Source organism: Mus musculus, chromosome 16, assembly GCF_000001635.26.
Source record: "Mus musculus strain C57BL/6J chromosome 16, GRCm38.p6 C57BL/6J".
NCBI lineage: Eukaryota > Metazoa > Chordata > Mammalia > Rodentia > Muridae > Mus > Mus musculus.
Window position 1 is genome coordinate 97,836,176 of NC_000082.6, and position 26,535 is coordinate 97,862,710.

Genomic DNA, 26,535 nt, shown 5'->3' on the forward strand with positions numbered 1-26,535 from the left:
GGGAATAGGACACCTGAGTTCTCCCCATGGCTCAGGTGGGTACCCAGATACTGAGATTCTTCTCCTGGTTCTGCCCTAAGCATGATAATCAGAAGAGTCCTTCAGTCTAGGTGAGCTGCTCCGAGTCTGCAGAGCATCACTAAAGCTTCAGGGTTAATTGAGGGCAGGGCAGGGAAAGCCTTTAGTATCTCTAGGTTTGAGTTAGCATAGGCATAGGCTCTGTCCTCTATCCGTGGAATGATGACCCTGCCCCACTGCCAAGCCTCTCCTAAAGATCCTTATTCGTGAGAGGAGCAGTAACAAACTGGGAGGCCACCAGGTGCCCAGTGACCCCTAGTGGGTGTAGAAAGCACACTTCCACCGTCCTCTAAGGAATATAGGGCTTCCCTTGAGATATACAGGTACTCAGAGCTGAGAACAAGTTAATACCTGAAAACAACTTTTAGCATTGAGGAGGTGGAAGGAAGTCAAACAGGCATAAAGGGCTTTCTCTAGCCATGTGCGGGCATTAGTGTTTATCCATAACCTGGTAAACCTATAACCTGCAGAGAGCAGACAGTAAGCCACCTGCCTTTCTGGCCTCAGATTTAGGTCTTTCATATTATTCCTTACCACAGACCCTTTCTTCCTGCTTTCCTCACACTTTTCCTCCTATAAACGTCTATCATCAGGCATCTGTCTTTCCTTGTTGGCTAAAATCTGTCCCATAAGTTCAAATATCCAAAGAGTGCCAACCTCTTGAGGCGCTAACACCTAAGAACGGTAGCTGCCTCTTCCAGGTCTCAGACTGAAGCACACTGTTCCCAGGGCTGCCGAGGAACAACTGAGCTTCATCTGTTTATGTCCCAACTATTTTTGAAGGCTTGCCCCGTGTCTAAGCCTCCTCAGCCTCAGAAGGCTTCTGGGGTTCACTTTAGATCCTCAGCCATTCTTGTTATTGACATCCACTTTGGTTTTCTTGGTGTTATATCTAAGTTGGAAATACCCGTTCTCCCTCAGCCAGATGTGCTCTGTGCAGCCGCCAAGCCCCATGCTGTCACTCGGTCTCTGAGAGCTTCGTGCAACTCACACATGTGAGTGAGATTGCCACACCGGTGCAGGAAGCTACAGAGACCATCGCTGTGCTGCAGCCACAGCACCTGCTGGGGGAGGAGAGGAGTTACATCAGCATGGGGTCACTCCTGACTGTCCTTAAATGTACTCCCTAAAGACCTACACATTAGTTGGTACTGCCTTGACCCTCACGCTCTGTAATGTAAAGCATGCTGAAGTGAAGGAAAGAATAGCCCAGCACTTACAGATCCATGCCACTCAGCAGCCCTCACCCCACTCCCACCAGAAGTCATGCAGCCCCAGATTCTGAAGGGGCTCTAAAGCCCCTGTCCCTGCAGCTTTTACCTTCAGAGGAAATGCCGACTCTTTCTCCCACTTGGCGACTCTCCTGGACTCAAACGGACCAAATTGTGTGCGCTTGACTAGCTGGGTCACTGCAAACACGCCTTCAGCCCCGTCATCCAGGCGCCTGATCTCCAGGTTAGAGGGGAGGGAGGACCTGGAAGCAGAAGGAGTCTCAAAGAGGCCCTGCCACTGACCAGAGCAATGCAATGCCTACAAGCCCCCTCACAGATCACCATGCTTCCAATATGCATGGTGTATCTGTCAGGGAACAGAATTTAAGCTCTCCCATACATGGGAACATGACTGGCCTAGGCGTGTGAGGACCCAGAGCCCATAGACTAAGGGACACATTTAAAGCCCTACAAGACAATGCTGAACCCACATTCCTAGTGTGGGTGCTGAGGTACAAGAACTGAATCTGACAAAGTTATGACCTTCAAGACTATGTAGAGAATGTGGAGAAAGGAAGAAAAAGAGGGCACAGAGCATGGTGAAGTGTTTTGCACACACTGAAGACCATCAAAGGGGTTCTGGTCTAGGTCTAGTATCCAAAGCTGGATACAACCCACTGAGGATGTGGCTTTATTAGCCAGACTAGAAGGTCAAAGAAAATTCTGGAAAAGAGGCCATGGAGCTGGCCCCTCAGCATTAAGGATGAGCAGAGGCTGGGCTAAGAAAAAAGAGTCAATGACCAAGGCTGTGCACCCAATGTCTTCAGCTAGATTTAGATGGACAGTTGGCATTTCAGCCCCAAAGAAGAGCTGATCAGCCCTCTACTTTGGGCAAAGATATTTCAGAACATATATCACACCTAGAGATAAATAAACAGGGGTAGGCACCAGTTGGGAGATTTCTAGAAACAATAAGATACCAAGCATATCAGTTTAGCATCAGCTTGAATCAGGTACCATCAGAGCCTCATAGGGGTAACTTAGGTTCTCTATGTCTCAGGCTACTGAGGTACTCAAATGGAACATTTGTTCTAAGTCTAAGTGGCAGTCTATGGGCCCTTACACTAGATCTCTGAAGACACAGACTTCACAGGAAAACATGGGCCTGGAGAGCAATGCCTGGCTACTGAGCTGCCTCAGTACATCTGCAAGATTTTGTTTTTCCTGGTAGTTACAGCAGTTTGACCTGTCCCCTGGACTACCTGTCCAGAACCTTTACCCTAGTCAGTTTCATCTATAGTGCATACCTGTTCACAGAGGCCTAGATGCAGAACACAGATGATATATATTGAGACAGGGTTTCTCTATGTAGCCCTGGTTATCCTAGAACTTGTTCTGTAGACCAGGCTGAGCTCAAACTCAAAGAGATCCACCTGCTTCTGGTTCCTGAGTATTTAGATTAAAGATGTGAACCACTACCATCTGGCAAGTTTGGGTTCCTTTTGCTCAATACATAAACTGATAAAATCCAGGCTGGCACAGCCCAGATCCTGAGGTCCCTGGCTACATCAAAGAAACACACCCTCATGCTTTGAAACTATTAGGTCTCACCCTAGTGGGAAAGTGCCCAGCTCCCTGAGGAACGTACCATCCCCACACACATAGTCTCTCACTTTGTCTCTCAAGCCTCCTTCTATCTTTGAATACATGAGGCCTCTGTACTCTGGCCACAGCACACAGGCAGTTTCTTCATAGACAGGGCTGTTGTGGTAGCTTTGGTTCTCACTCACCTTGCCCTGCTCAGCACAAAGGAGTCCTTGACCATGACCACAGGTCCCAGTTCAGGACACTCCGAGTCATGGTACTGGCTGCAGTCTTCACACCCTGCAAACAGACACTGAGTGTCAGAAGGGACAATGCCCAGGGAAAGAGAAACCCAAAGACCACAAACATGGAAAAAGGGACCCTAATGCAAAAGGGTTCCTGAGACATGTGTGCTGATACAAAGACTAGTGTTACAGCAGTTGGAGGAGGCATATCACAAAAGTCACCTCTTAGTGCTCCTGAAAGCACAGAATGCCAAGCAAAAGTCCCCTTTCAAACTCACACATCATCTCCATGGTTAGGAAGACCAGGATTCAGGGTAATAACCTATTACCCTAAATCTTATAACCTTCTTTCTTTCTAAACCCTGGGTGAGTTTTTTGAGTTAAGGATCACCCAGTCATGTGCCCCTAATGGCAGTCCTGAAGAGAAGTTGTCTGAGGCCACAGCACTGCAGCAGACAGGTAACACCCAGGCTCTCAAAGTAAAGTCATCAAACCATAGACTCAGAAGAGGTGCATGTCTATGCTATACAAACAAAATGTGGATGTAACTTTGCATAGACAAGAAGTATCAATTTCATCTGTGGTTTATGACATCACACCAATCCCAGACAGGTCTATGGGTCACTTACAGATAAACATGATCTCCTCACTACCATCTTCAGCCATTGCTGATACCTGCCAAGATACAAAAAGAGCCCGGTTAATAGTGAGCTTTTACAACATAGTTAATGTGTGGGTTTTCCTATGTGTGCACATGTGTGTGAAGGCCAAAGTCACCCTCAGGTGTCAATCTTCTGGAGCCATTCACTGTTTTCCAAGACAGGGACTTTCCCTGGGACCTGGAGTTTGCCAATTAGCCTAAGCTTGCTGGCCAGGGAGCATCAGAAATCCTGTCTCCACCTCCCCAGTGCAGAGATTACAAGTACATACCACAAGCACAGCCTTTTAAATGTGGGTACTAGGGATAGAACTCAGGTCCTCACGCTTGCCTGGCAAGCACTTAATTGACTGAGTCATCTCTTCAGCTCCCCAACACAGCTTTTGGACGTAATGTCTTTTAAGGCTCCTTGTTCCTGTACAGGAACATAACAGTGCTTTTAAGAGAACAAACACTGAAATTCTTATTTTTAATTTAATATGTTTTCACCTACTGTAATCATGTTTCTTAGGAAAAGCAATGAATTTGAATGCCCTCCTAACTAGGGGGCCTTCATGAACTCAGATCTCCATTGTTTTATAGCAGCTGCCATTTAAAAAAACATACACACTATTTTAGAAGCCACTTTTCTTACTGCCACTGCCTCTCTACCCTCCCTTTCTGGTCTGTGGATTCCTTGCAGTCATTTCTACTGTAATCTTTCCTTCATTACCTAGCTTGTGCCAATGTCCTATCATCCCAAGCGGGTAATAAGTAGTGTCTGATACCATTATGGGTTCTCCTGTTCCCACATAGACCTTTGTCAAGCTATTTCTATTTTCCTTGTATCCTTTGAAGGTTGCCTCAAAAGCCATCTATTAGACAGTAGACCACAGACCAATCCTTTATCCAATGTGTTTCAGACAAGGTAATGCAGGTGTTGTTCTTTCTGGGATATCAGATGCCTAAGTTATAGTGTACATACAAAAACACCTACTTCGGTCAGTATGGAGAGAAGGTACACCCATTGTCTCCCACTCAACAATCCTCCTGACCCCATATCCTTCTTGCCATCTGATCACCATCACTCTGCCTTTCTGGTGTCTGCTGCCACTTATTGTCTCAGGAAAGGATGCAAGCTGATACATACTTCCTGAATGTTATTCTCACTTGTCTTCTAAACTCATCCCAACCCCGGGAGCTTTAAGATTAGAACACAGGTAGCATAAGCTCCATCGAAAACTCAAGACTGGCTAAACGAGCAATTACTGATCAAAAAAGGGAAGGGCCAATAGCATCAGGATGGATGCTGACACATCCATTAATGTGTCAGAAGAAGAAAGGTACTATACAGAATCCAGGGAGATCTAAGTCTAGTTTTCCATGCTGCTTTAAAATGCTAGAAACAACAAGCACATTAGTCCCCAAACTCAGCACAACATTTTCTTTTGCTGGAATTAGTATTTAAGCTAGAAGCTGGCGCAAGGGCCTACTAACTCTAACCCAGTTCCATGCCTCTGCCTGAACTCTCAGGACTCCTGGCAGGTTGGTATTATGTGAAGTGGGTTCCAATCCAGGATGAGGACAGTGGCTGGTCACGAAGAAGAAAGCAAGAAGAGACTGGCTCAGCCTCAGGAGATTCAGTCTGTGGTTGGCACTGCTGGCCGGAGGCGGCATATCATCATATCATATCATCACAGTGGAAACACGTAGGGTGAGCAAAGCCACTCCCTGCACGGCAGCTGAGAAGCAAATGTCCCTTTCAGGGCATTTCCTAATGACCTGACTTTCCCCCACTGGGTTCTTCCTCCTAAAGGTTCTGCTGTCACCCACTAGTACCATTAGCTGTAAAACACACAACTATAACAAAAAGACATCACTTTACCTTTTATAAATGCAATGAGAGGGTAACACTTACGTGTTACAAGAGCCCGAGGGTCTATGTACCACACCAGGAACCCAAACTCTACCCACCAGTTATACTCAAGTCAGAGGGCTCTGCAGTCAGAACAGCTAGTAAGAAGCTACCATTAGCTACAGCTAGATCCCAGCAAGACACAGAACACCAATAAAGCTAATCAGAGTAGAGCAAGAGGAAAAGATTCTACTCTGTCCTGCTTGCTTTGGAGCCCGGATCTGTGCACAGAGGTGTGGTATGATGCTTCTCCCTAGGGCAGCAGCCCAGCCTCCCAGACGCACCCCTTGCAGCAGTGCAAGGACAGGAACCATACGATGCTGATGTGAGAAGAAAGGGAGGACACTAAATGCTGTGAAGCCAGTCACTGATATGGTGCTTAGCACCAGAGTCCAAGCATTCTTTACTAGAAGTAGCTGGTCGCCATAGCACAGCCTCTACTGATGTTCTACACAGAGGTCGCATGCAATGATGGAGTTTTCCAGGTTTGCTCTCATCCATTAATGTGTCATGAGTGCTCCTTTGTAAAAGCCAAGGCCAGTTTCCTGATTTCAATGACCCTCACACATTAACAGAACACTTACCTATGATCCCCACAGTAAGCAGGCTGAGGTAGGAGGACTGTGAGTTCAAGGAAGGCCAGTCTGGGCTATTCAGGGATAGCTTGTCTCAAAACCAAAAATGAGAAGGAAATCCCCAAAGAAGGAATTATAGAAAATACTATTTTATACAAGGGGGGGTTACTAAATTTTTGAGAGAAAATAGTCTCTCTCTAGTGTTTCAGAGTATGTTCCATGGACCAGGAAGTAGCAACAGTACATGTCCTGCCTGGATGCTTAGACACTTGCCCAGCAGCTGGCTGGGACCCAGCAGGTTGTTTTATACTCTCCAGCTGACTCAACTGCAGCCCACAGCTATGGCATACCAACTAAACATGGCTACAGTGACAGAGGGCCACCACTATAAAGGACAGTTTCCAGAGAGTCTATCAAGGACCTCTTGAATCTAACTGGTTGGTGACAGTGGGCTCCAGGCATACCTTCCCCAGCACTGACACAATTTACACAACCTACCCCAGGTGACACGTGTAATAGTAATATTCATTCTCAAAGTGACAGGTTCTAGAATTACCTAGTGGGCCGTAAGGGGATTGTCCAGATTAGGTTAACCTCTGGGCATGCCTGTGGTTATCCAGTATGAGATAACTTAGGGAGGAAAACCTACCTTAACTGTGGGGACACCATTCCATGGGCTGGGGTCCTCAGCTGAATAAAAATGAGAAAATAAGCTGAGAACCAGCATTCTTCACTCTCTGCTTCTGGAATGAGGATACAATGTAGCCATCTCCCTCAAGCTCCTGCTGTCATGCTTTCTCCACTATGATGTCCTTTCTCCTTTAAGCTACTTTTGTGAGGTTATTTTATTGCGGCCACAGAACAAATAATTAAGACAAGTTTGTGAGCGGGAACATTTGGTCTACTCACCCCAAGCTTACATGAAGCTATAGTGATGGAGGTCTGGGCAGGGAAGAAGGACAACATGAAAATCAATAGACAAGCACTGACCCACACATGCCCAGCCAAGTTTCTATGATGACAGAAGTGATCCAGTGGAGAAGGGAAGACCTTCTTTCCTATAAATGGTGCTGAGATGACTGGGCACCCACATGCAAAAAAAATTAACGGTAACCCCATATCTTCAAAACAAAACAAAACAAAAATAAAAATCAATCAATCAATCAAACAAACAAAAAACCCCACAAATCTGGACATTGTGAGCATGTAATTTCAGCATTCCAAGGAGAATTACATGTCCTAGGTCAGGTGGGGCTATACAGATGACCCTGCTTTGACATACACCATTAAGCCCATTGGCTCTGTCCACGTGGCTATCTCAGTTGTCTATTCTGTTCTGATGGCTGCTCTGTGGGAGAAGTACAGCCAACAACCTGCCACCCTAGCCTTACTGTGAGGCTTCATCACTTCGTGCTGAAGTCTTTTCAAAGATGGTTCCATATATTATGGTTGCCTCTCCATCAAATTCTTCTTCCTTCTCTTCCTCCTCTTCTAAATTTCTTCCCTCCTTTCTTTTTTTTGTATTGTTTTGGTGAGATAGTGTCTCACTATGTATCCCTGAAACTTGCTATGTAAATCAAGATAACTGCTTGAGATAGTATCTCATTATATATCCCTGAAATAAGAAGGAAATCCCCAAAGAAGGACTCATATAAAATACTATTTTTGTACAAAAGGAGGGGTATTAAATCTTTGAGAGACAATAGTTTCTCTCCAGTGTTTCAGAGTATGTTCTGTGGACTAGGAAGTAGCAGCAGTACTTTCCAGTTTGCTATGTAAATCAATGTGTCTGCCTGCCTCTGTAGTCCTGGGATTTAGCTCAGGATCCTCTCTGCCTGACACAGCATCCCTTTCTATGCTGGGTTTTTCCATAGAAACTTTAGGATAACTTTGTTTACAGCTATGAAAAGATCTTGGTCGGGTCAAACACACAGACTTAGCTCCACCTAAGCATCCTCATGCATGTAATTCGTGTTTTAAGGAATTTTCTCACATGAAGTGTTGGTGGTCTGAGCATGTTCTTCACTTACAATGGATCTTAGCTTGAACAGTTACAGCTCAGGCATTTGGGAGCCAGCTCTGGTCTAGAGGCCCTGGGGATTTCTGTTTAAACAAGAGGGCTACCTTTCCGACTGGCACAGGCTTTCATGACTATATTACAATAGGGGAGAAATCTCTATGGGGAAAAAGCAAACGAATAGTGATCTAGTTCTGATACGTGCTGAAGAAGGGATGCTGTGTCAGGCAGAGAGTATCCTGAGCTAAATACTTGAGAGCACTGCAGACCCCATTCGAGTCACACACCAGGCACGGGAGGCCTGAGGAATCTCTCGGAACTGATCGGCTAGGATCATGGTAGGCCAGCAGCTCATCAGCCTAGCTGGGTAGAGGGAGCTTCCCTTTGTGATGGACAGGCTGAGGAGCTAAGGACTAAATCAGCGGTACTCATAGTACAGGAATGCCAGATGCCAGAGACCAGCCTGCGTGTCCCTGCTGACCCTGGGGCTGGTTATTATCCTTTCCTGGGCCTTGGTTTCCTCGAGTTTAAGGCCTTTCTGGTCTGCTACAGTCTTCCTATTTGTAGTCCCACCACCTTGTCCTCCTTTCCTGCTTCCTGCCCGTTTCTGTGGGTAAGTGTTTACCTAGATGCAGATGCAAAATGGCTCCAGCATGCCATCCGTGCCAGAAGAGCAGCACAACCAACCCTTAGTCACCTAAGCTCTGGCTCCCATATTTGGCCCTGGGCTTCCTAAGCTCATTTCCTGTGGAGAACAAAACTTTCCCACACTCTTTAATAAATGGTCCTGTCTGGGCTCCCTGTCTGTTTTAGTGTCTTTTCCTGCTGCTAGTTATAAAATATTATAACAAAAGCAACTTAAGGAAGACAGGATTTATTCTAGCTCACAGTTCAAGGACAGTCAATCTTGGCCGGAAGTCAAGGCAGCCTGAAGCCACACCTCGAACTGGATAGGATGTAGAAGTGATAAAGACTTTCCAATGCTCAGCCGCCTTCCTCCAGTTTACACTGTCCAGGATCCCTGCTCAGGGAACGGCCCTGCCCATAGTCAAGATGGATCTGCTCACATCAGTAAGTGCAATCAGGATAAGCCTCTACGGGTTGGCCCAGATGCCATTCTCCCAGGTATTCTAGATAGTCAGGCTGGCAGCTAATACTAACCAGCACAGTGTGCCTGCCAACCGTCTAGATTCAGCACAGCTTTGCTCTCAGCCTGGGTTCACTTCCTTCTTTTGGGTCCACTCATTTACCTCTTCGCCCAACTTTAAGGTTCAGACTCTTCTTCCCCTGCCCAAGTGAGCACCAAAGAGCAGCTGCCAGCAGGGCAGGTGCACAGCAGGCCCCACACAGCTCCACAGTCACACGTCGAGCACAGTTTCACTCACCTGACCCTCTACAGGAGAAATAGTCCATGCAAACGGAAGTGAGAAGGCCAGACTGTCTGTCTTCAAATACAATAGATAGGGAACAGTGGCCTTCTGCTGTGACCACAGTGGCCAAGCTCAACTACTGCTCTTTAGAAAGTCCTATGCTTACCCCATAGACATCCAGGCCCAGGGTCAGGGCACAGGGTGCTTTGCTAAGCCTTCTGCTCACCAGCTCCACTCCTGCATCAGCTCCTGCAGATGGGGTTAAAGCCCTCACCTGACCTTACTTTACCACCTATAAGACATGGCCTGTGATCAGACACTGCTCCTCCTCCATTTGATTTTCTTTTTTGAGTGTGTGTAGTTTGCTGTGGGCATGCATATGTGGAGATTCTGCTGGGGGAGAAGAGGAGGCTGCACATTCCCACTGTCTCTATAGCTTTGCCTAGCTGTTTGGCAGGGCAATGAGGTGGGCCCCATGTTCCATTTCACTGATTTCCTTCTCCAATGCCTGCCTGTTCCATCCCTTCCCACCACCACTCTTCTCAAGTGAATTACTATTGTCTGTGCTCCTACTCTGCTTCCTGGGTCCCTCCTCTGCAGGTTCCCTGCAAAGCCTGCTTATGGTCTGAGTGTGCTTATTTGAACCTTGAGGCACAGCAAGCTGCCAGAGCATGGCACTTTCATTCAGAATTCTAGATGCTGCAAGTGGAACCCTTGTAGCCTACAGCTTCCAGCACCAAACCACCATGTCTGATTTCCTTCCAGTCAGCAAGGCACTTGTGTTCAACTGCTACCTCCAGAAAACCTCCAGAAGGTGTAGTTTAGCCCCTATTATCTGACGTCTTAGGGCTGGGCCTGCCATTCTGGCAACTTGGAGCCCTCAACTGAGGTTGAGTCTTTTTTCTTTACTAACTTCTCCATCCTTTCTGACTTCTTAGCTCATCTGTGGTGAGGCTGTGTTTCCAATGTTCACTTCTGGCTCTTGCAGAGGAGTTTCTGGGCGAAAGAAAGATGTTCAGTGTAGTGCATAAAAATGAAACTGAGGTAGTGTGTCCTTCAACTTGAAGATCCTAGCTCAACCGGTTATGATGGCAGAAATTTGACAGCCAGTAAGGGCAGAGTTCTAGAAGCACCTTGCCTAACACACGGCACTAAGCTAAGCAGCACTGTGATTCATCACAATAAAAGTCAAACTTGCCATCACTAATTAACACGTGTTCCTCAAACTTAGAAAATGCCAAAAGCCCACATAGAGAACTAGACACAGGGAATATGCTTCTCAAAGGCAGCCTCTTAGTTGGATGGGTTGGCTGTGCAAACATCTGTAGTCCTAGCACTCATATTTCAAACAGCAGAATAATCAAAGGCAGACTCTTAACACAGTAGGCATGCTCCCTTCTCTCCAGTCCAATCATATCACCCCCGCACACCCATGGCAACGCTCAGGACACACTTGGCTTCAGTACTGTCCCTCAAGCCTTGTCATTTGCCCAAAGTTTCCTGTGATTCTGGCACTTCCTCAACCCTCCGAACCGTGAGTGGAGGCCCAAGACATATCTTGGTAGAGGGAAGTGGGGTCTTCAGGCAACCCAGATTAAGTTTACACAAGTTCATCAACAAGGCTCATCAGATCCCACCAGACCCAGTGCCTGCCCCCATCCCACGTGACAGAGGATGAAAAAAGATGAAAGACGCCAGCAGGGCATCCACTGGTACAGGATTCCTAAGAATTTATTTGGGTACCCTTCCCAGCCTCCATGTCGCGTACTGCTGTTTCTTCTCCCAGCACTGCTAAGAGGTACATGTGGTCTCAAAATTCTGGCTGTGATGTAGTTGTCACTATGATGGTATCAGGAGGTGAGTGAGTGGCCTTGAAAGGTGACTGAGTCACAAGATGTTATCCTCTCTCTCAGAGGCCTAAACAGCCATGGTCTTCCCCTCCCCAAACTTCCTCATTAGTGATGCTCTCCCACCTGATACTGCAAGATGGACCATATTTAAAAGGTAGGCTCCATGGCCCAGCCTATGGGGTTCCTGGTGCTCTCTAACCCTGCTGGGAACAGTCTCCAAATGTTCTCGCTCTTTATAAATTACCTAGTCTGGGGAATTCTGTCATTTCACCAGCAAACAGAGTAAACTAAAAACCTTCCCTCCATCTGTCAAATACCCACCTACTTTTAATAAGGCCTCTCCAACAGCACTCTCCTTACAAGTTCTCTTAGTTCATCATGACTGCCACACACCAAAAACAGACCTTCCCACTTTCCCCTGGAAACCCTTGTGATTGCATCTCTCTGGCAGCATCTTATGGACACTCAGAGCTCACACACTGAAACTTTGACCTTTGCCTAAAGGTCACCTGTGTAACCTTAAAAGTCCTCAGAAAACTGCTGGCTTCCTTACTTTCTGTGACAGTGGTTTCTACCTTCCGAATGCTGTGGCGTTCATCATGTTGTGGTAACCCCCACCTACAAAATTATTTCATTACTACTTCATAACTGTAATTTGCTACTGTTACAGATCATAATGTAAATATCTGATATACAGGAACTGCTTCTAGGGCTAATAGGAGAACCAACCTTAGCTCCAGCAAACAGTTCTATAGAACACCCTCTTTGTAGCCTACATCCCCCTCCATCATTATCTCAGGTCCCTCCCTCCCCTCTGATGTTTTTCTTCAATGATCAATCTCATGCTTTGCTTCCCTCATTGCACACACTATGCCATCTGTACCCTGCCTGCATGCAGTGTCTCCTTGACACTCCCCACTCCCCAAATATGGCACATAGTTGAAAGTCACCTCCAAGCCAGATCTTGGTGCAGCACTTGCCTCTCCCTAAGTCTAGACCAACCCCTGAAGAACACTTGATGCCTGGTACCAGGCACAGCACGCTCGCTGCGAATATCTCCATAAAAGTATTTCACCATTCTCCATTCCCAGTACCAGCTTCTCTGATCGGGCCAGGTTTAAGAGCAGCAAATGAAAATTCCACTGACCTCTTAAAATAGATCCTCATGTCACTCTTGTAAATGCAGTTATGAAAATGTAAGCCTCATGACAGGATGGCCCCAGTTACTTCCAACTCACAGGAACCAGCTTCCCTTTAAGCATCAGCAAGCTGACCCCGCCTCTTCTCCGTACCCTCCTGCCTCCTTCCCTGGAGATCCTAAACCGTCCATTACACACTGCTGCCTGCAATTGCTCTCCTGACGCCCCTGTTGTAACTTCTCGCAACACAAGTATGTCTATTCATTGAATCAGACATGATTTCACAGGACCACAGGCTGCACTCATTTCTTCAGGGTGAGCTGTGATGGCCTTCACTGAATTGTCATCCAGTACCCAAAGAAGCTGGTTCAAGAAGTACACAGGGCGTATAGCTCTTTTCCTGGGAGATCAGAACAGAGCCACATGGGTGAGGAGATGGAGCAGAAGGCTGGGAACAACAGAGCTTCATGCCTACCCTTCTGAATTAGGAGACAAAACTGCCAGTTAGTCAGGGCTTCAAGCTGCTGGAGGGTGGGCACCCACAGTGACTCCATGTCCCTCCCTATACCTGTGGACCAAGCCAGGGGATAAATGGATGAATGTAGTTTCCTGCCCTGGGTGAAGGAAGACCCGCCCTAGGAGACTCTAAGCGAGAGTCTCTCAGGTCCCATTCATGCCCACAGACTCTCAAAGGATGCCTGGACAGTGGGCCAGCTGGTGCCTCTAGGATAGCAGCCGTGTGCTGGATCATCTCGGTGTTTCCTTCTATTTTGAGTGGAGTCTACTGGCCTGTATTTGTGTGTGCTCTGGCTCCCCAAAGCACCCACAGACTCAACTCTAAGGACACAGTTCCTGTGCCAGTCCTGTTCAAAGCTCTCCACCCTGATTCACTGGCCTTTCCCAGCCTGGGATCCCAACTATGTTCCCACCCAGCCCTCTGTGCACTAGCCCACTCTGCTTTCCACTAGATTTCCACTAGAGGCTAGATTTCCTCACAGCACCTGTCTCCTACTAAACTACCCTTCCTAGATAGATGGCTCAGGTCAGTGCAGAGTGTGCCAACAACCCCTGCACACCCAGCAACCTTCTTCCTTCATGTCCTTGTCACTCTTGTGTAACCACCGTTACTTATAGTCTACACTGCCTCTTGCACCTCTTCTTTTGTCCCTTGGGTGTATGAAAGGTGTCCACAAACGTTTACCACAGAAATGGCCTGGTAGAACAATCTGGGAAAGTTATCCTGAACAGGTGTCAGACATATGTTACAAATGAGAATCTGAGTCTGGCCAGCCTTTATGCCACTGTTGGTGACCAGTTTTATGCTCTATTATACCTGAAAAATGCAGCAATGTCTTCCCTACCTTCTGCACAGATAACCTTTCAGGAAAAAAATGACAGGACACCCCATGGCAACAGTGGTCCTTCTCAAAGGTAATCTCTCTAAGACAGCCTTGTAATTGTAGCTGGCTTTGTATGGTCCAGGCTTCCATGAACATAGACTTCTGGCTCAGTCTCCAGAGTACTGGGATTATAAGCATTTGCCATCAACCTAGCTGTGGTTGGTGTTTTAATCTACCCATTTGTCTTCTGGAAAAACAAACTACCTTGTCTGTTCCCCAAAGAGAACTAGTATATTCTTTGCTGACATTTGTGGAAAAGCATGAATCAAAGACGGAAAAACAAACCTCATCAGGAGAAAACTTAGTGCTTTTTCCCTTTAATAATCCGATCTAAAGGTTTTATTTCAGAGTAAAGCAGTAATTTCAGGGCAAGTCTGAGGAGGAAGCTGCAGTAGGTAAGACATGGAAAGCCGGTAGGTTTGAAGCAAAATATGGTTGGGGTGGGGTGTATAGGCGATCAAGTCTCAGCAACTACTCTGCACTTTCCAGGGAGTACTGTCTCTGCCACCCCTGAGGTTTCCCAAAGTCGGAGAATTCAGGTTTTACTTTTAAAATTGCCTTCAGGACCTCAAGCGGTGGCCTGCACAAGCACCTCCATGGGAGGATTCTGACGGGCTCTAGCATATGTTTTTTTAAAAGAAGCGTTGGCAGCTTTAAATTCAGGCACAGGTCCACGTGTCTCCAGCTCACATTCTAGCTTCTACCATTTTAAACCACCTCGGAGGAGGGGTACGCTTATGAGCATGTGTGAAGAGGCCCTCCACCATTCCATGAAGTGTTGGGGGGGGGGGGAATAAGCGCGCCCTCGCCCACCACTGCCTCTCTCGTCCTACCTCTGCCCTCTCAAAACTCACCTCAGGAGCACGCAGGCTCCACCTGGCCCCCACCTGTCCACCCTTTTCCCAGATAGTAGGTGGGCACATGTCTCCAGCCTGTCTTGCCACTGTGGTCCCTGGGCCACCAAAAGGTAGAGACGAGTGAGGCGCCAGGGCCTGGGAGCCACGGCACAGCCTCGGACTTTCTTAAACGCCAAAGGGGCTGGAGACGAAGGCCCCTCCCTGGGCTGTGCCCGAAAACCGGGTAAGGCGGCCGGGTAGCCGGGAAGGGACTGTAGAGACTTGAGCCCGCAGCCACGCAGGGCCTGGCGGTGGCCGCTGGGCCTGGGCGCACTAGGGGCGCAGCGCCTGAGCCCGCGCCGGGGCGGGGGGCGCCGAGCCCGCGAGTGGGCGGTCGGGCGCCGGTTGGCGTGGGCCGAGCGCGCGGAGGGCAGTTGGCAGGGGCCGGGCGCTCGGAACCCAGGCTGGGCACTTAGGGCAGAGGCCAAGCCCGCGGCAGCGGAACCCGGCGGGCGCAGGGCGATCCCGGAGCGGCTCCGGATTCCAGCCGGGTTTTGACTCCGATCGCCCACGGCGCCCGCGGCCCCGACTGTAACAAAGAACAGGCGGCGCGGCGGCCGGACCGGGGCGGGCGTGGGGGGCGCGGCTGGAGGCCGAGCCCGGGCCAGGCGCGGGCCGCGGGCCGCAGCAAGGGGCGCGCGGTGGGGCAGCGGCGAGCATGGGCCCGGGGCTTTACCTGCCTGTGGAATGTGCAGAGCGGGGTCGGATCCGGACTCCGGGTTGCGATCCGCTCCGGAAACTGCGCAGCACCGGAAGCCGGGGGGGCGGTGGCGCGGCATCGTGGGAGTTGTAGTGCGCAGCGCAGGCCGACGGGCGGGCCCAGGGCTCCGGGTGTTTGCACCTGGAGCTGGGAACTTCGGGCTGTGTTAACAGGGAGTCAGGGATAAAGAACTGCGTGTTGTGGGAACTGGCTGGGGCTTTGTAGCCAGAGAGCCCAGGAAACGGCTGCGTGATTGAGGAACCCATGGGCAGAGATGCGTGGTTGCAGATATGGAGGATGGTTGCCTTCCTGAATGGGGAGCGGGTAACTGTCAATGTGGATGGGGAACAGGAGAGAGACTATATGGAGGCCTGGTGAAGCGGGCTGTGAGGATTCAGGGTAAGGGACTGAGTGAACAAAAAAGCTGGGGAGAGAGGCTGTGTGATCCATGAGAGGTGGCCAGATGGTATGTGAACCGAGGAGTTAAGGTTAGAGCTGTGTGTGTGTGAATGAGGCAGGCAGTGTAGTGAACTGAGCAGACAAGGACATCTTTGCCCTTCAAGACACCTTTAAGCCCGGGCGGTGGTGGCACACGCCTTTAACACCAGCACTTGGGAGGCAGAGGCAGGTGGATTTCTGAGTTCGAGGCCAGTCTGGTCTACAAAGTGAGTTCCAGGACAGCCAGTGCTATACAGAGAAACCCTGTCCTCGGGGGAGGGGGGGGGGACGACACACCTTTAAAACAGGTACACACCCCATCATCCCCTATACCACTTTCATTGGTATTGCTCATTCTTTAAAACAGGTACACACACATCATCCCCTATACCACTTTCATTGGTATTGCTCATTCTAAGTGCTCAGAAGGCCACTTCTTTCATCTTCTACATATGAAACAGGACTAAGTATAAATAAAATCAGGCTGTTTACAAGAAAAACCAGTGTAAATCTGAGACCAAGGAAGACATGTAGGCTGAATGGATTATCATCTACTAAGCTTCGCGCTTTGCCTTGGAACAGGATATGAAAGCAGACTTACTTGAAAGACTTTCCCTTGAAAAGGGAGCTCTCAATGTCAGGGCTCCCTGCTCCTACAGGACCCCCATAGGAACTGGTGACCTCAAGGTTGTTTTCACCATATTTAGCTGCTTAGGCACTCAGCCCATGGTAGTGGTGACCCAAGAAACCAGCTACTTTTTTTGGTTTGGTTTTGGTTTTGTTTGGTTTTTCAAGACAGGGTTTCTCTGTGTAGCTCTGGCTGTCCTGGAACTCACTCTGTAGACCGGAAATCTGCCTGCCTCTGCCACCTCTGGAATTAAAGGTGTGCGCCACCACCACCCGGCCTGAGCTGGCGAGAGACTTTGGTGGAATCCACATGATACTGGTTTTGCATATATGCAAAATACAAAAGTTATGGGGTTATTCAGATTTCAGAGGAAGATCTTGGAGGCCAAACAATATGTTACAAGGTCAAAATAATTGTGGGGAGCCACGGAAAGGACGATTGATGTTTGAAGCTGGCAGAGCAAAAACTGAAAAATTAGGGAAAGAGATGGGAAGTTAGAGATACCAGGAGTGTGGGATACCTGTTAAATACCTGCATTCCAGCAAAGCTAAGCCCAGATCTTGTAAGTCTTATTTGCTGGCTACTTCATGAGAAAGCAGGGCCTGTCTGCTCAGTCTAATAGTATAGGGGTGGTACAGAGAATGGGTGTGTGCATTCTAGAATGACCAGTGGTGGTTGATAAGGACCAACCCTGGCAGGGAAGTCGGGTTGTTCAGAATTCCTCAGGAGGTTCCAGCAGAGATCAGCCTGGTAAATTGTTATCAGTTTAGCCCTCTAGTCCCCCTCTTGGGATGGCAGCACAAAGCAGAACTTGGTGGTCTACAAAGGAGGCAACAGTCTCCCCAGCTCCTCCAACCCTAACACTCTCCAATTCCAGACACAGGCATTGCCTTGCCCTGTGTAATGTGTGGGGCTGAGGAACTGGGAGTGAGAGTACTGCCATTTCTCCAGTAGTGAGGTCTCCTCTCCTGTTGGGGTCTGAATGAAAAAGGCCTCCCACAGGCTCAAGTATTTGAACACTTGATCCCCAGTTGATACTGCTGTTTGGGGGGATGTTATTGAACCTTTAAGACTGTGGTTCTCAACCTTCCCAACACTGCAATTCGGTTCCTCATGGTTTATCCCCCAATCATAAACTCACTTTTGTTGCTACTTCATAATTGTAATTTTTGCTACTATCATGTAGCAAATTCTCTGTGTAAATTTGCTAACATAATGTAAACATCTGTTTCCCAATGGTTTTAGGTGACACCTGTGAAAGGGTCTCTTAACCCTGAAAGGGATCGCAGGCCAAGAACCACCACTCTTAGGGGTACAGCCTTCCTAAAGGAAGGGGTTATAGTCTTGCCTCACTTCCCGTTTAGATTTGTACATGAATGACAGTGTAACCAGCCAGCTCCCCACCCTTGCCCACTGCTTTCTCTGATGACTGCCGTGCCTTCCCTGCCATAATGGACTCTAATCCTTCTGGAACTATGAGCCAAAAATAAACCCTTTCTTCCGTAAATTTCCTCTTGTCAGGGTATTTTACCACAGCAACGTATAGATGCCACAGTAGATGACACCTTTGACGCAGAGAATGGATGGGCTCAACTCGGGTGACTCATCCTGATGGGCAGATGACAGTGGCTGGCCACCCCATATGCAATCAATCCCATAGGCAAGCAGGCTGAATAGGGCTGAAGAGTGAGCAAGTCTGAGATGATCTCCCTGGTGGTTCCTCAATGCAGCATCTCTCCAAATGCAATGTGTTTGTGTATATAGCAGGGTTACATGAAGGAGACCACAGAAACTGAAGACCACCAAGGGGATGAGATGCTTGCAGCAGGCAGCAAAGCTGCCCCAATCCTACCTCAAAAACCACTGCCATGTCCCGTGAAAGCATAAATGCTGTCACACACGTGGCTCCCATAGCTAAGCTGTTACCTTTTCCCTCTGCTGGGGTACAGCACTGATAGCAAGGACCCAAACGGATGAATGTTCATTCCCCTGCCTCCCCAAATACGACTCCCACAGACCATATCAGGCACTGCCTTGGGGACCTGGGCCAGGACAGACTCTAGCTTGCAGCACCCACAATCCACCATCCTCCAGAAGCTCCCTGGAACTGCTAAAACTGTATAGCAAATTTTAGCACCAGCATGGCCTGGGTGGTGCACAATAGCCCACCCAGCACAGGAGCACAGGGAGGAAAGCCCATGCCCGGCATGAGGGTGGAAGCAGGACCTAGTACATCCTTTCTGTACCTGGCGGTGATGGCCAGTCAAACAAAAAGACAAAGGATGGCAGTAATTCAAACAGTAAGAGAAGCCTCTGGGTCTCTCAGGACAGCACGGCACTCGGAACCAACTCGGCTTAAAGTCTTCCGTGGGTACATTTATTTCTCGAGAGATCAATGAAGTTCCAGCCACGTCTCACTGCACGGCATCCTGTGCCACCCATGTCTTTCATAACAAATACAATCATTTCCACAGATGCCAGTCCCCACACACCAGCTTCAGGTTCGCCACACACCTGGGAAGCTTTTACTTTTATCCCCTCTGACATAGAGACTGGCGTGACAGAGGGCAGAAAGCCACAGCTTCCAGCCCGATGGATAATCACATCTTCATTCCACCCTCAGCCAAGTGATCCAGGCAGCTTGGTGATCCCACAACTTATTTATACACAGAACATGGACATTTTATGTAAAGAGCCAGAGGTGATAGGAGCTTGCACTGCTGGTTTGAACAGTGTCTCTGTCCCTGTGCAGGTGCTTTGGTCCTCAAGTCTTTTTACCTGTTGGGATAGTGGAGACAGTGCCTGCTTGTCTCAGGACCCACACCTGTTTCTGTGCCTGGTTGTCAGTCAGTGCCCACACTTGTTTCTGAGACAGACAAATTTTACCTTCTACCATCCATCAACTTGAACTTTGAAAGTTCAAGATTGACAGCCCTGAGCTTATTAACCAAAGAAAACACCACTTTGGGTGGCAGCAATGTAAATTAATCTTTCCCTGTCTGCATAAGAAAAATTTCTGTAAATGTGGTCAGGGAAAATCCAAGCAAAAATCTAATTTGGAACTGGTTAGCAATAAATGGCCAAGTATCCACAGCTAGGAAGCAGGGCTAGTTTTAAACCTAAACTAAAATGTAAAATAAAGTGCTTTGTCTAAATCCTATTGTTCATAGTGTGTTTTCAATCAGAGCAAAAGAGCCCTAGTTTTGTTATTGCTACATCAACATCACACAAACAGCTCTATTCAGTCACTGCATGAAGGACAGGGGAAATGTGGCCAACTCCAGCCAACCTGAGTTCTGCTTCCAGATTCACAGACACATGGATTAGTGTTCATGAAAAACTGCTTTAAAACTAGCACTCTGCCAAAATCTTAAGACAGAAACTGAAGCCACCAAAGAATGTAGTCAAGATCAATGGACAGAGTTGGCTTAAGCAGTTGTGCTGTTGGCACCTGTTACATAATCTTAATGGTGTTCATTTCAACATAATTACCCTACACTACAAAGAAACAGAAGTGGATAAACAGCTTGGAGAAGGGATTTTATAGTCTGAGGAAGGCCCATTTTCTCAGGCTTGTCCTCTTTGTGTCCCCCATCTCTGTACACTCTGCTGTGATGGTATTCACAACTGGCAAAGGCTACTCAATGGAGACCCTAAAGGAAGCAGGTCTTAGATGTGGTTGGGAAGCCAGGAGCAGGATGCTCACAGAGTCATTTGTGGGCTAGAATGGCTAAAAATCATTTGTTCTTTTTTGTTCTTGCTAAAAGTATAACCTAAAATTCTGATACCTTCACACTTGACTAGACTTAACCTAAATGCCCAAACCAATAAAACCTGCATAGGTTGAGCATCCCTAACCCAAAAGTCTAAAACCCAAAACACTGTATGCATCACAGTGTTCAAAGAGTTTCATGTTTCTGAAATTTTTATATTTTGGGATGAAGGGATGCTCAGATGGTAAAGTCTTATCAAGATAGCCCCAGATCCAAAAGAAGCCTGAAACACTTCTGGCCCCCAGTATGTTGGATGACAGCTACTGTGTCCCACACTGAAAATGCACCATCAGAATCAGAATTCCTGGCACCTGTAGTCTCTGGGAATTGACAGGTACGGATCACAATTCTGCAGACTGCATGGAGTAGCAATGCTTCGAGTAGAGCACAGCATTAAAATCACTTCTATCCCCCAAAAGTTGTGGGGATTCCTGGCTTTGGGAACCAACTTATTATTGATGGATCATTCTAGAACTTTGCAGTTCTTTTTCTTCTATTTTTGTTGTTTGTTTTGAGAAGGGGGTCTCATGTAGCCCAGGTTGAGGTGGAAGCTACCATTCTCCTCTCTCCATCTTCTAAGTGCTAGGATCACAGGCCTGTACCACCATACCCATGAAGAATTTTCAAATGTTTATTTGAAAGTAAAGTTCTCCGGGCCCAGTGGCTCAGGCCTGTATTCACTGTAACTTGAGAGACAAAGGCAGGAGAATCAGAGTTTCAAGATATGTCTGGGTTACAGAATGAATTACAGGGCAGCCCAAGCAACAACTCAGTAAAACCTTAGCTTGATAATGACAATAATTATGATGATGATGATGATTGTGGAGGTTTGTATATGCTTGAACCAGGGAGTGGCACTATTTGGAGGTGTGGCCTGGTTGGAGAAAGTACATCACTGTGGGTGTGGGTTTTGAAGCTCTGCCAGTGCAAAAGAGCCAGCCTTTTCCTAGCTGACTTCTGAAAGAGAGGTAGAACCCTCAGCTCCTCCAGTGCCATGCCTGCCTGGATGCTGCCATGCCCCGCCTTGATGATAATGGACTGAACCTCTGAACTTGTAAGCCAGCCTCAATTAAAGTTTGTCCTTTATAAGAGTTGTCTTGGTCATGGTGTCTGTTCACAGCAGTAAAATCCTGACAATTATGATGACCAAACGTGAAAAGAGGGCCAGGGAAATAGTCAGTTCAGTGGACAAGGACTTGTCTAGTGTGCACAAAGATACAGGTTTAATCCCAAGAACTGAGGAAAAGAATAGATAGATAGATAGATAGATAGATAGATAGATAGATAGATAGATAGGAAGGAAGGATTTCTAAATGTAGTTTACAAATCTTTCTTGCTAAAACAAAATATAAAAAAAATTTTCCTATAATGTTGGCTATCGTAGACATTTTTGGTCAACAGTGACTTTGCCCCTGAAATGCATATTTCTAATGTACAGAAGATGCCAGAGGGAGCTTCCTGATTGCATGTCAGTGACGAGCACACAGGTTTTACTGTCAGCCTTTCCACTGCTATAGTAGGAAAATGGACACCCTAACCCAACGCAATGTCTCTGGAGGGTTCTGAGACTCAGTGAACCCACAATGCCAGGCATACAGATTAGGACAGCATCTTACGGACTTTATGTGGGGACACTGAAGCCAGGTGCCAACTTTATAATTTTCCCACAGTAAACCAAAACCAGAATACCCTAAAATGTGACCAGAAGTCTCTGTTCACAGTAAAATTCTGAAGATCCCATAAGAAGAATTCCTGCAAGTTTGGCCCATTGTTATTAGAACTTCTACACCTAAGACTAACTGGCACCTGAGATACAGAGTAATTTCCTCAGTTGCCCTAAAAGTTCATTGTTTTGGTTGTTAGCTATATTTGGCAAGAAATATATATATATATATATATATATATATATGTGTGTCATATCCTATAAGCTGTCATTCACTGCTCCTGATAGCAGCCTCAGCATATTTGAGCTCAGCATACTGTCTGCACTGTGGGAAAAAACAGAGCCCCAGACATAAGAAACAAAGAAACATATCTGAATTTCTACACCTCCACTTGCAAGAAGACTAGAGTAAATCTGGAAGTTCCTGGCACAATCTGCATAGAACACACTTAGTATTTGCATACATTTTTAATTTCTATGGCTAATATCAAAGGTGAATACCTCACACTTGTCAAAGCACATCTTTTCCTATTTTTTTCCCATGGGTCAAAATTCCTGCCTATATCCCCTGGCCCAGGTGCACGTTTTAATTCTAAACAAGTTAGGTGAGGTAGCCCATCCTGCTCATAGCAACAGCCCAGAGGGACACCTCTCCCTCCTGACAAGGTCCAGACACAAACTCCAATAGTCAGTCCTTCAGGAGAGAGGAAGAAGGAGGTGGACTAGGATCTCTCCTGCCTACCATCCATAGTCCATCAGATCACACATGGCTTCAAAGATGCAAGTCTCTCTCTTTATGTTCCCCCTCAGAGCTTTGATGGCTTGGTGAAGCTGGAGCCAGACACGGAGTATCTGGTAGCAAACTGGACTGTGTTATCAGTCCTCTCAGGGGAAGCTTCCTAGCCATACACACAGATTGTTTTGTTCCTTTCAAAGACAAGATTATTGGGAAAAACAACCAAGATAGACAAGCAGGCATCTGGTGGTACTGGTTCCTGCTGTTCTGGTGGAGACCTTTCTGTTCCCCATCCTCCAGCTGTGAGGACAGGGGGTGACTTGGGCTATATGCAGGGCTCTCTGGGTACTCCATTCATAGTGTGTTTGCCTCTGTGCCTGGTAAGCAGCTTTCTGTTCAGGAGCCGGCCGAGGGTCGCCCCCTTCTTCTGCCTCCCCTCTGGCTGCTGCAGGAATACCAGGTCATTATGTGACTGGCTCAAGCCCGGGTCTTTCTGTTGGTGTCGCCGGCGGAAGAAGAGCTTGGCACCTTTCCTTAGGAGTCCTCCTGCAAAAGGGAAGCACAGGAGTGGTCAGAGCCATAGGGAGGATGAACTCAAGCCAAGGAGGAAGCAAAGTTGCCAGACAGCTGTGACAGAGTCAGTGCTCCCTCAAAGAGTGACCACTGCCCAGAGGAGCAAACAGCACAGCCTAGATGATAGGAGGTCACCCTGTAGAGTGAAAGGCAGAACATTCCAGCAGTAAGACTGGCAAGGCTACACTGTGGAGTGGGTGGGCTGGGATCTACCATGGCCCCTCCCCTTTACTAGGAACTCTGTGAGCAAGGCTATGCAGTATGCCCAGGAATAAAGGCCATGTTCCTGATAGTTAAGCTAAGAGCCCTGGAGAGGGTGAAGAAAATGGATGTGTTTCTGTACCTAAAACATATATCAACATGTTAGCATCTTAGGGCAGGGAGGAGACCTAGTCAGGATCTCCCTAGCATCCATATTCACAATGGAGAAAGAAGCTGGTCACTTTTAAAAGCCACTTTGGGGTGATGATGGTGGTACACAAACATCTTTAATCCCAGTACCTACAAGGCAGAGGTAGGTAGATCTCTGAGTTTGAGGCTAGCCTAGTCTACAGAGCAAGTTCCAGGACAGTCAGGACTATCTCAAAAACAAAACAAACAAACAAACAAAATCTCCTAAAAACAAGCAAACAAAAAGCCTCCTTGGCAGAAGCAGAGAAACTGGACTACCCCAAAGGGACCAAATTAATTTAATCTGCACAAATTTGCCTGAAAATGTTTAAAGACCTCTACCTTAACAAACAAATTGCTTGTGCGGAAGCAGTTAGGGCAGTTTCACATTTTCCCAGGAGCAATTGCTTGGGTCTAGGGAATGCTGGGAAGAGAATGAAAAGGAAGTTAAGTACAGTTATGCAAATGGCTTTGCTCCCAGCCACAAGTTCATTGTGGCCATAGTTCCTAGTGTGAGTTCTATCCCTGAGCAAGAGGCCAACCGCTGGTTTGTGTCTGGATAACTGGAGTTGGCCCATGTGTGAACATGGAGACATTCATGTGGGCAATTTTGTCAAATCAGAAGCATCAGCCAAGCAGAGGCCTGAGCTCTAGGCACCACACTCTAGGCTTCAAGGGGTGTTATCTGGGCTGGAGTCGGGGAATGAGGGTCTGTGAAATTTCAGATATACAAGCACCCCTCCTGGGATCTGCTCTAGGTTAGCTTTGGAGTCCCAAAGAGCACAAGCAGCTGGGGTACCCACATTTGAAACAGAGGAGGTGGAGGTGGTTGGAGGGTAAATGGAAGCCCTGGGCCAACTGTAGACCCTAGAGTCTGTGTAGTCGGATGGGCCCCTGTATGTCCCAGAACTGAAGGTTGACCTGGGGTAGGGTTTGTATTATATAGGTCAGGATAGTGCTACAAGCTGAACTGTGTTCTCCTCAAATCCCTGTGTTGAACTCCTAGTCCCCAGAATCTCAGAATGCACCCTTATTTGGAGATGGAGTCATTCTAGAAGTGATCACATTTAAAAGGTGATAATTAGGATGGGCCAAATCAAACACCTCTGCCTGGTAGCCTTATAAAGAAGGGGAAATTTGGAAAGAGACACAGAGGGAAAATGATGTGAAGGACAGAGGAGGTGAGGCAAAGACTGGGATAAGGCAAAAACTGGGATGCCTACAAGACACAGAAGGCCAAGGATTGTTGCAAACTCCTGGAGCGAGGAAAGGCCATGGGCAGTTTTTTTCCTCCTGGCCTCAGAAGGAGCCAGTTCAATGGACATTAACATCTAAGGCTTTCATTTAGAAATAAAAGATCATGAAGCTTCTTTTTGAAACACTAGGTTCATGGTACTTTGCTACAGCCCCACAAACATGAATATATCTAGGACAGAGAACAGAAATATCTGAATGAAGATGATAACCAGGAACCACTGTACTGCTTCCTATTTGGTTCGTGAAACCCTGCCAGACAGAAGAGCAAACATCAGAGAAGTAGCAGTGGGGCTGTGCCCTCATCCTCAGGAAAAGAAAAAAAATCAGCCAGCATCTTATCAAAAATGCTAAGGCTTGGGTTCACATTGGGCCATCTGAAGAATCAGAATCTGGGGACATCTTAAAGAAGGAACATTTCATTTGGCTGGGCTGACGGGGGTTGCCCTTCCTCAAGTCATCAATATCCAAGTCAGGGGCTGTCTTGGCTCTATTTTGTTAGATGTCTTAGGTTGTGTCATATCTTACTATCTCTAGGGCATGTGCCCACGGGTTGTGAATGACACAAAAGCTGAGTGACGTGTCTGAAGAGCACATGTGATGGTTAGTGTCAGGTATCAACCTGACAGGATCTAGAATCGCCCGGGAGACAGGGTTTTGGTATGCCTGTGGGAGATTACCTTGATTGTATTAACTGAGGTGGGAAGGTCTGCCCACTCTGGGTGACAATACTTCCTGGCTGAAATCCTGGACAATACAGAACTGTATGAAACTATAGACTATATGGAGCTATAGACTGTATGGAGCTATAGACTATATGAAGCTATATAGACTGTATAGAACTGAGCACCAGTATTCATCTTTCTTTGATGCCTGACAGCTGATGCCATGTGACCAGCTGCTACAAGTTCCTATTGTTTTTCACTTCCCCACCATGATATACTGTATGCTTGACCTGTAGCCAGAATAAACCCTTCCTCTCTTAAGTTGATTCTGTCAGAGTATTTTATCACAGCAATAGGAAAAAATTAAAACAATACAGATGATTCAGCCACGAGCATAGATCAGCTCAGGTTAAAGCAGGAAGTCAGACTATGAAGACAGGCACTGGGTGGCTATATTCAAGTAATTTAAAAAGGTAATCTTCACACTTCCTGGTGATCACTACAATTTGCCCAAGAGAAATTGCAGAATGAATGTCTAAAGTAAAATTCTTGCCCTAAAGTGTCAAAGACTTTCAACTTGGGTATAAGAGTGATTGATAGACTTGAGAGTCTTAGATTGTATTGTTTCTCAGCTGTTTGGCTAAGATCAGCTTCAGAAAGATTTAGAAGAGAGAAAAGAAAGAAAAAGGAAAGCTTCAGATGTGTGCTTGCTGTGTGTACAACTGTCCAAGGTGTGAACTGCCATTTTAGCAACACCATCCGTTCAGCAGGCCTGCACCTGTTCTAAAGCCCCACACC

The 26,535-nt window shown here is 47.2% G+C and overlaps 2 protein-coding genes across 19 annotated transcripts in view; both read right to left on the minus strand.

Annotated features, from left to right (window-relative positions):
* Prdm15 (PR domain containing 15) overlaps nucleotides 1-15,700 on the minus strand; it is a 60,409-nt gene extending 44,709 nt beyond the window's left edge. For 4 of the 15 annotated variants that reach the window (XM_030248930.1, XM_006522866.4, XM_006522865.4 and 1 more), the window contains exons 1-4: nucleotides 15,598-15,699; nucleotides 3,748-3,793; nucleotides 3,080-3,173; nucleotides 1,399-1,552 (exon numbers count right to left, since the gene is read on the minus strand). In XM_030248930.1, coding sequence (XP_030104790.1) covers nucleotides 1,399-1,552; nucleotides 3,080-3,173; nucleotides 3,748-3,793; nucleotides 15,598-15,696 — 393 coding nt within the window. In that variant the 5' untranslated portion in view covers nucleotides 15,697-15,699. Of the gene's footprint in view, nucleotides 1-985; nucleotides 1,143-1,398; nucleotides 1,553-3,079; nucleotides 3,174-3,747; nucleotides 3,794-14,875; nucleotides 15,490-15,593 lie in introns of those variants that run through there. The other 11 variants (XM_006522870.4, XM_006522869.4, XM_030248932.1 and 8 more) reach the window with 10 other exon arrangements.
* A 3,333-nt stretch (nucleotides 15,701-19,033) lies between these two features.
* Nucleotides 19,034-26,535, minus strand: part of C2cd2 (C2 calcium-dependent domain containing 2) — a 70,587-nt gene continuing 63,085 nt past the window's right edge. For 3 of the 4 annotated variants that reach the window (XM_011246109.3, XM_006522976.4, XM_011246111.2), the window contains one exon: nucleotides 19,039-23,401. In XM_011246109.3, the coding sequence (XP_011244411.1) occupies nucleotides 23,181-23,401 (221 nt within the window). In that variant the 3' untranslated portion in view covers nucleotides 19,039-23,180. Of the gene's footprint in view, nucleotides 23,402-26,535 lie in introns of all 4 variants that reach the window. The other variant, NM_174847.2, reaches the window with a different exon arrangement.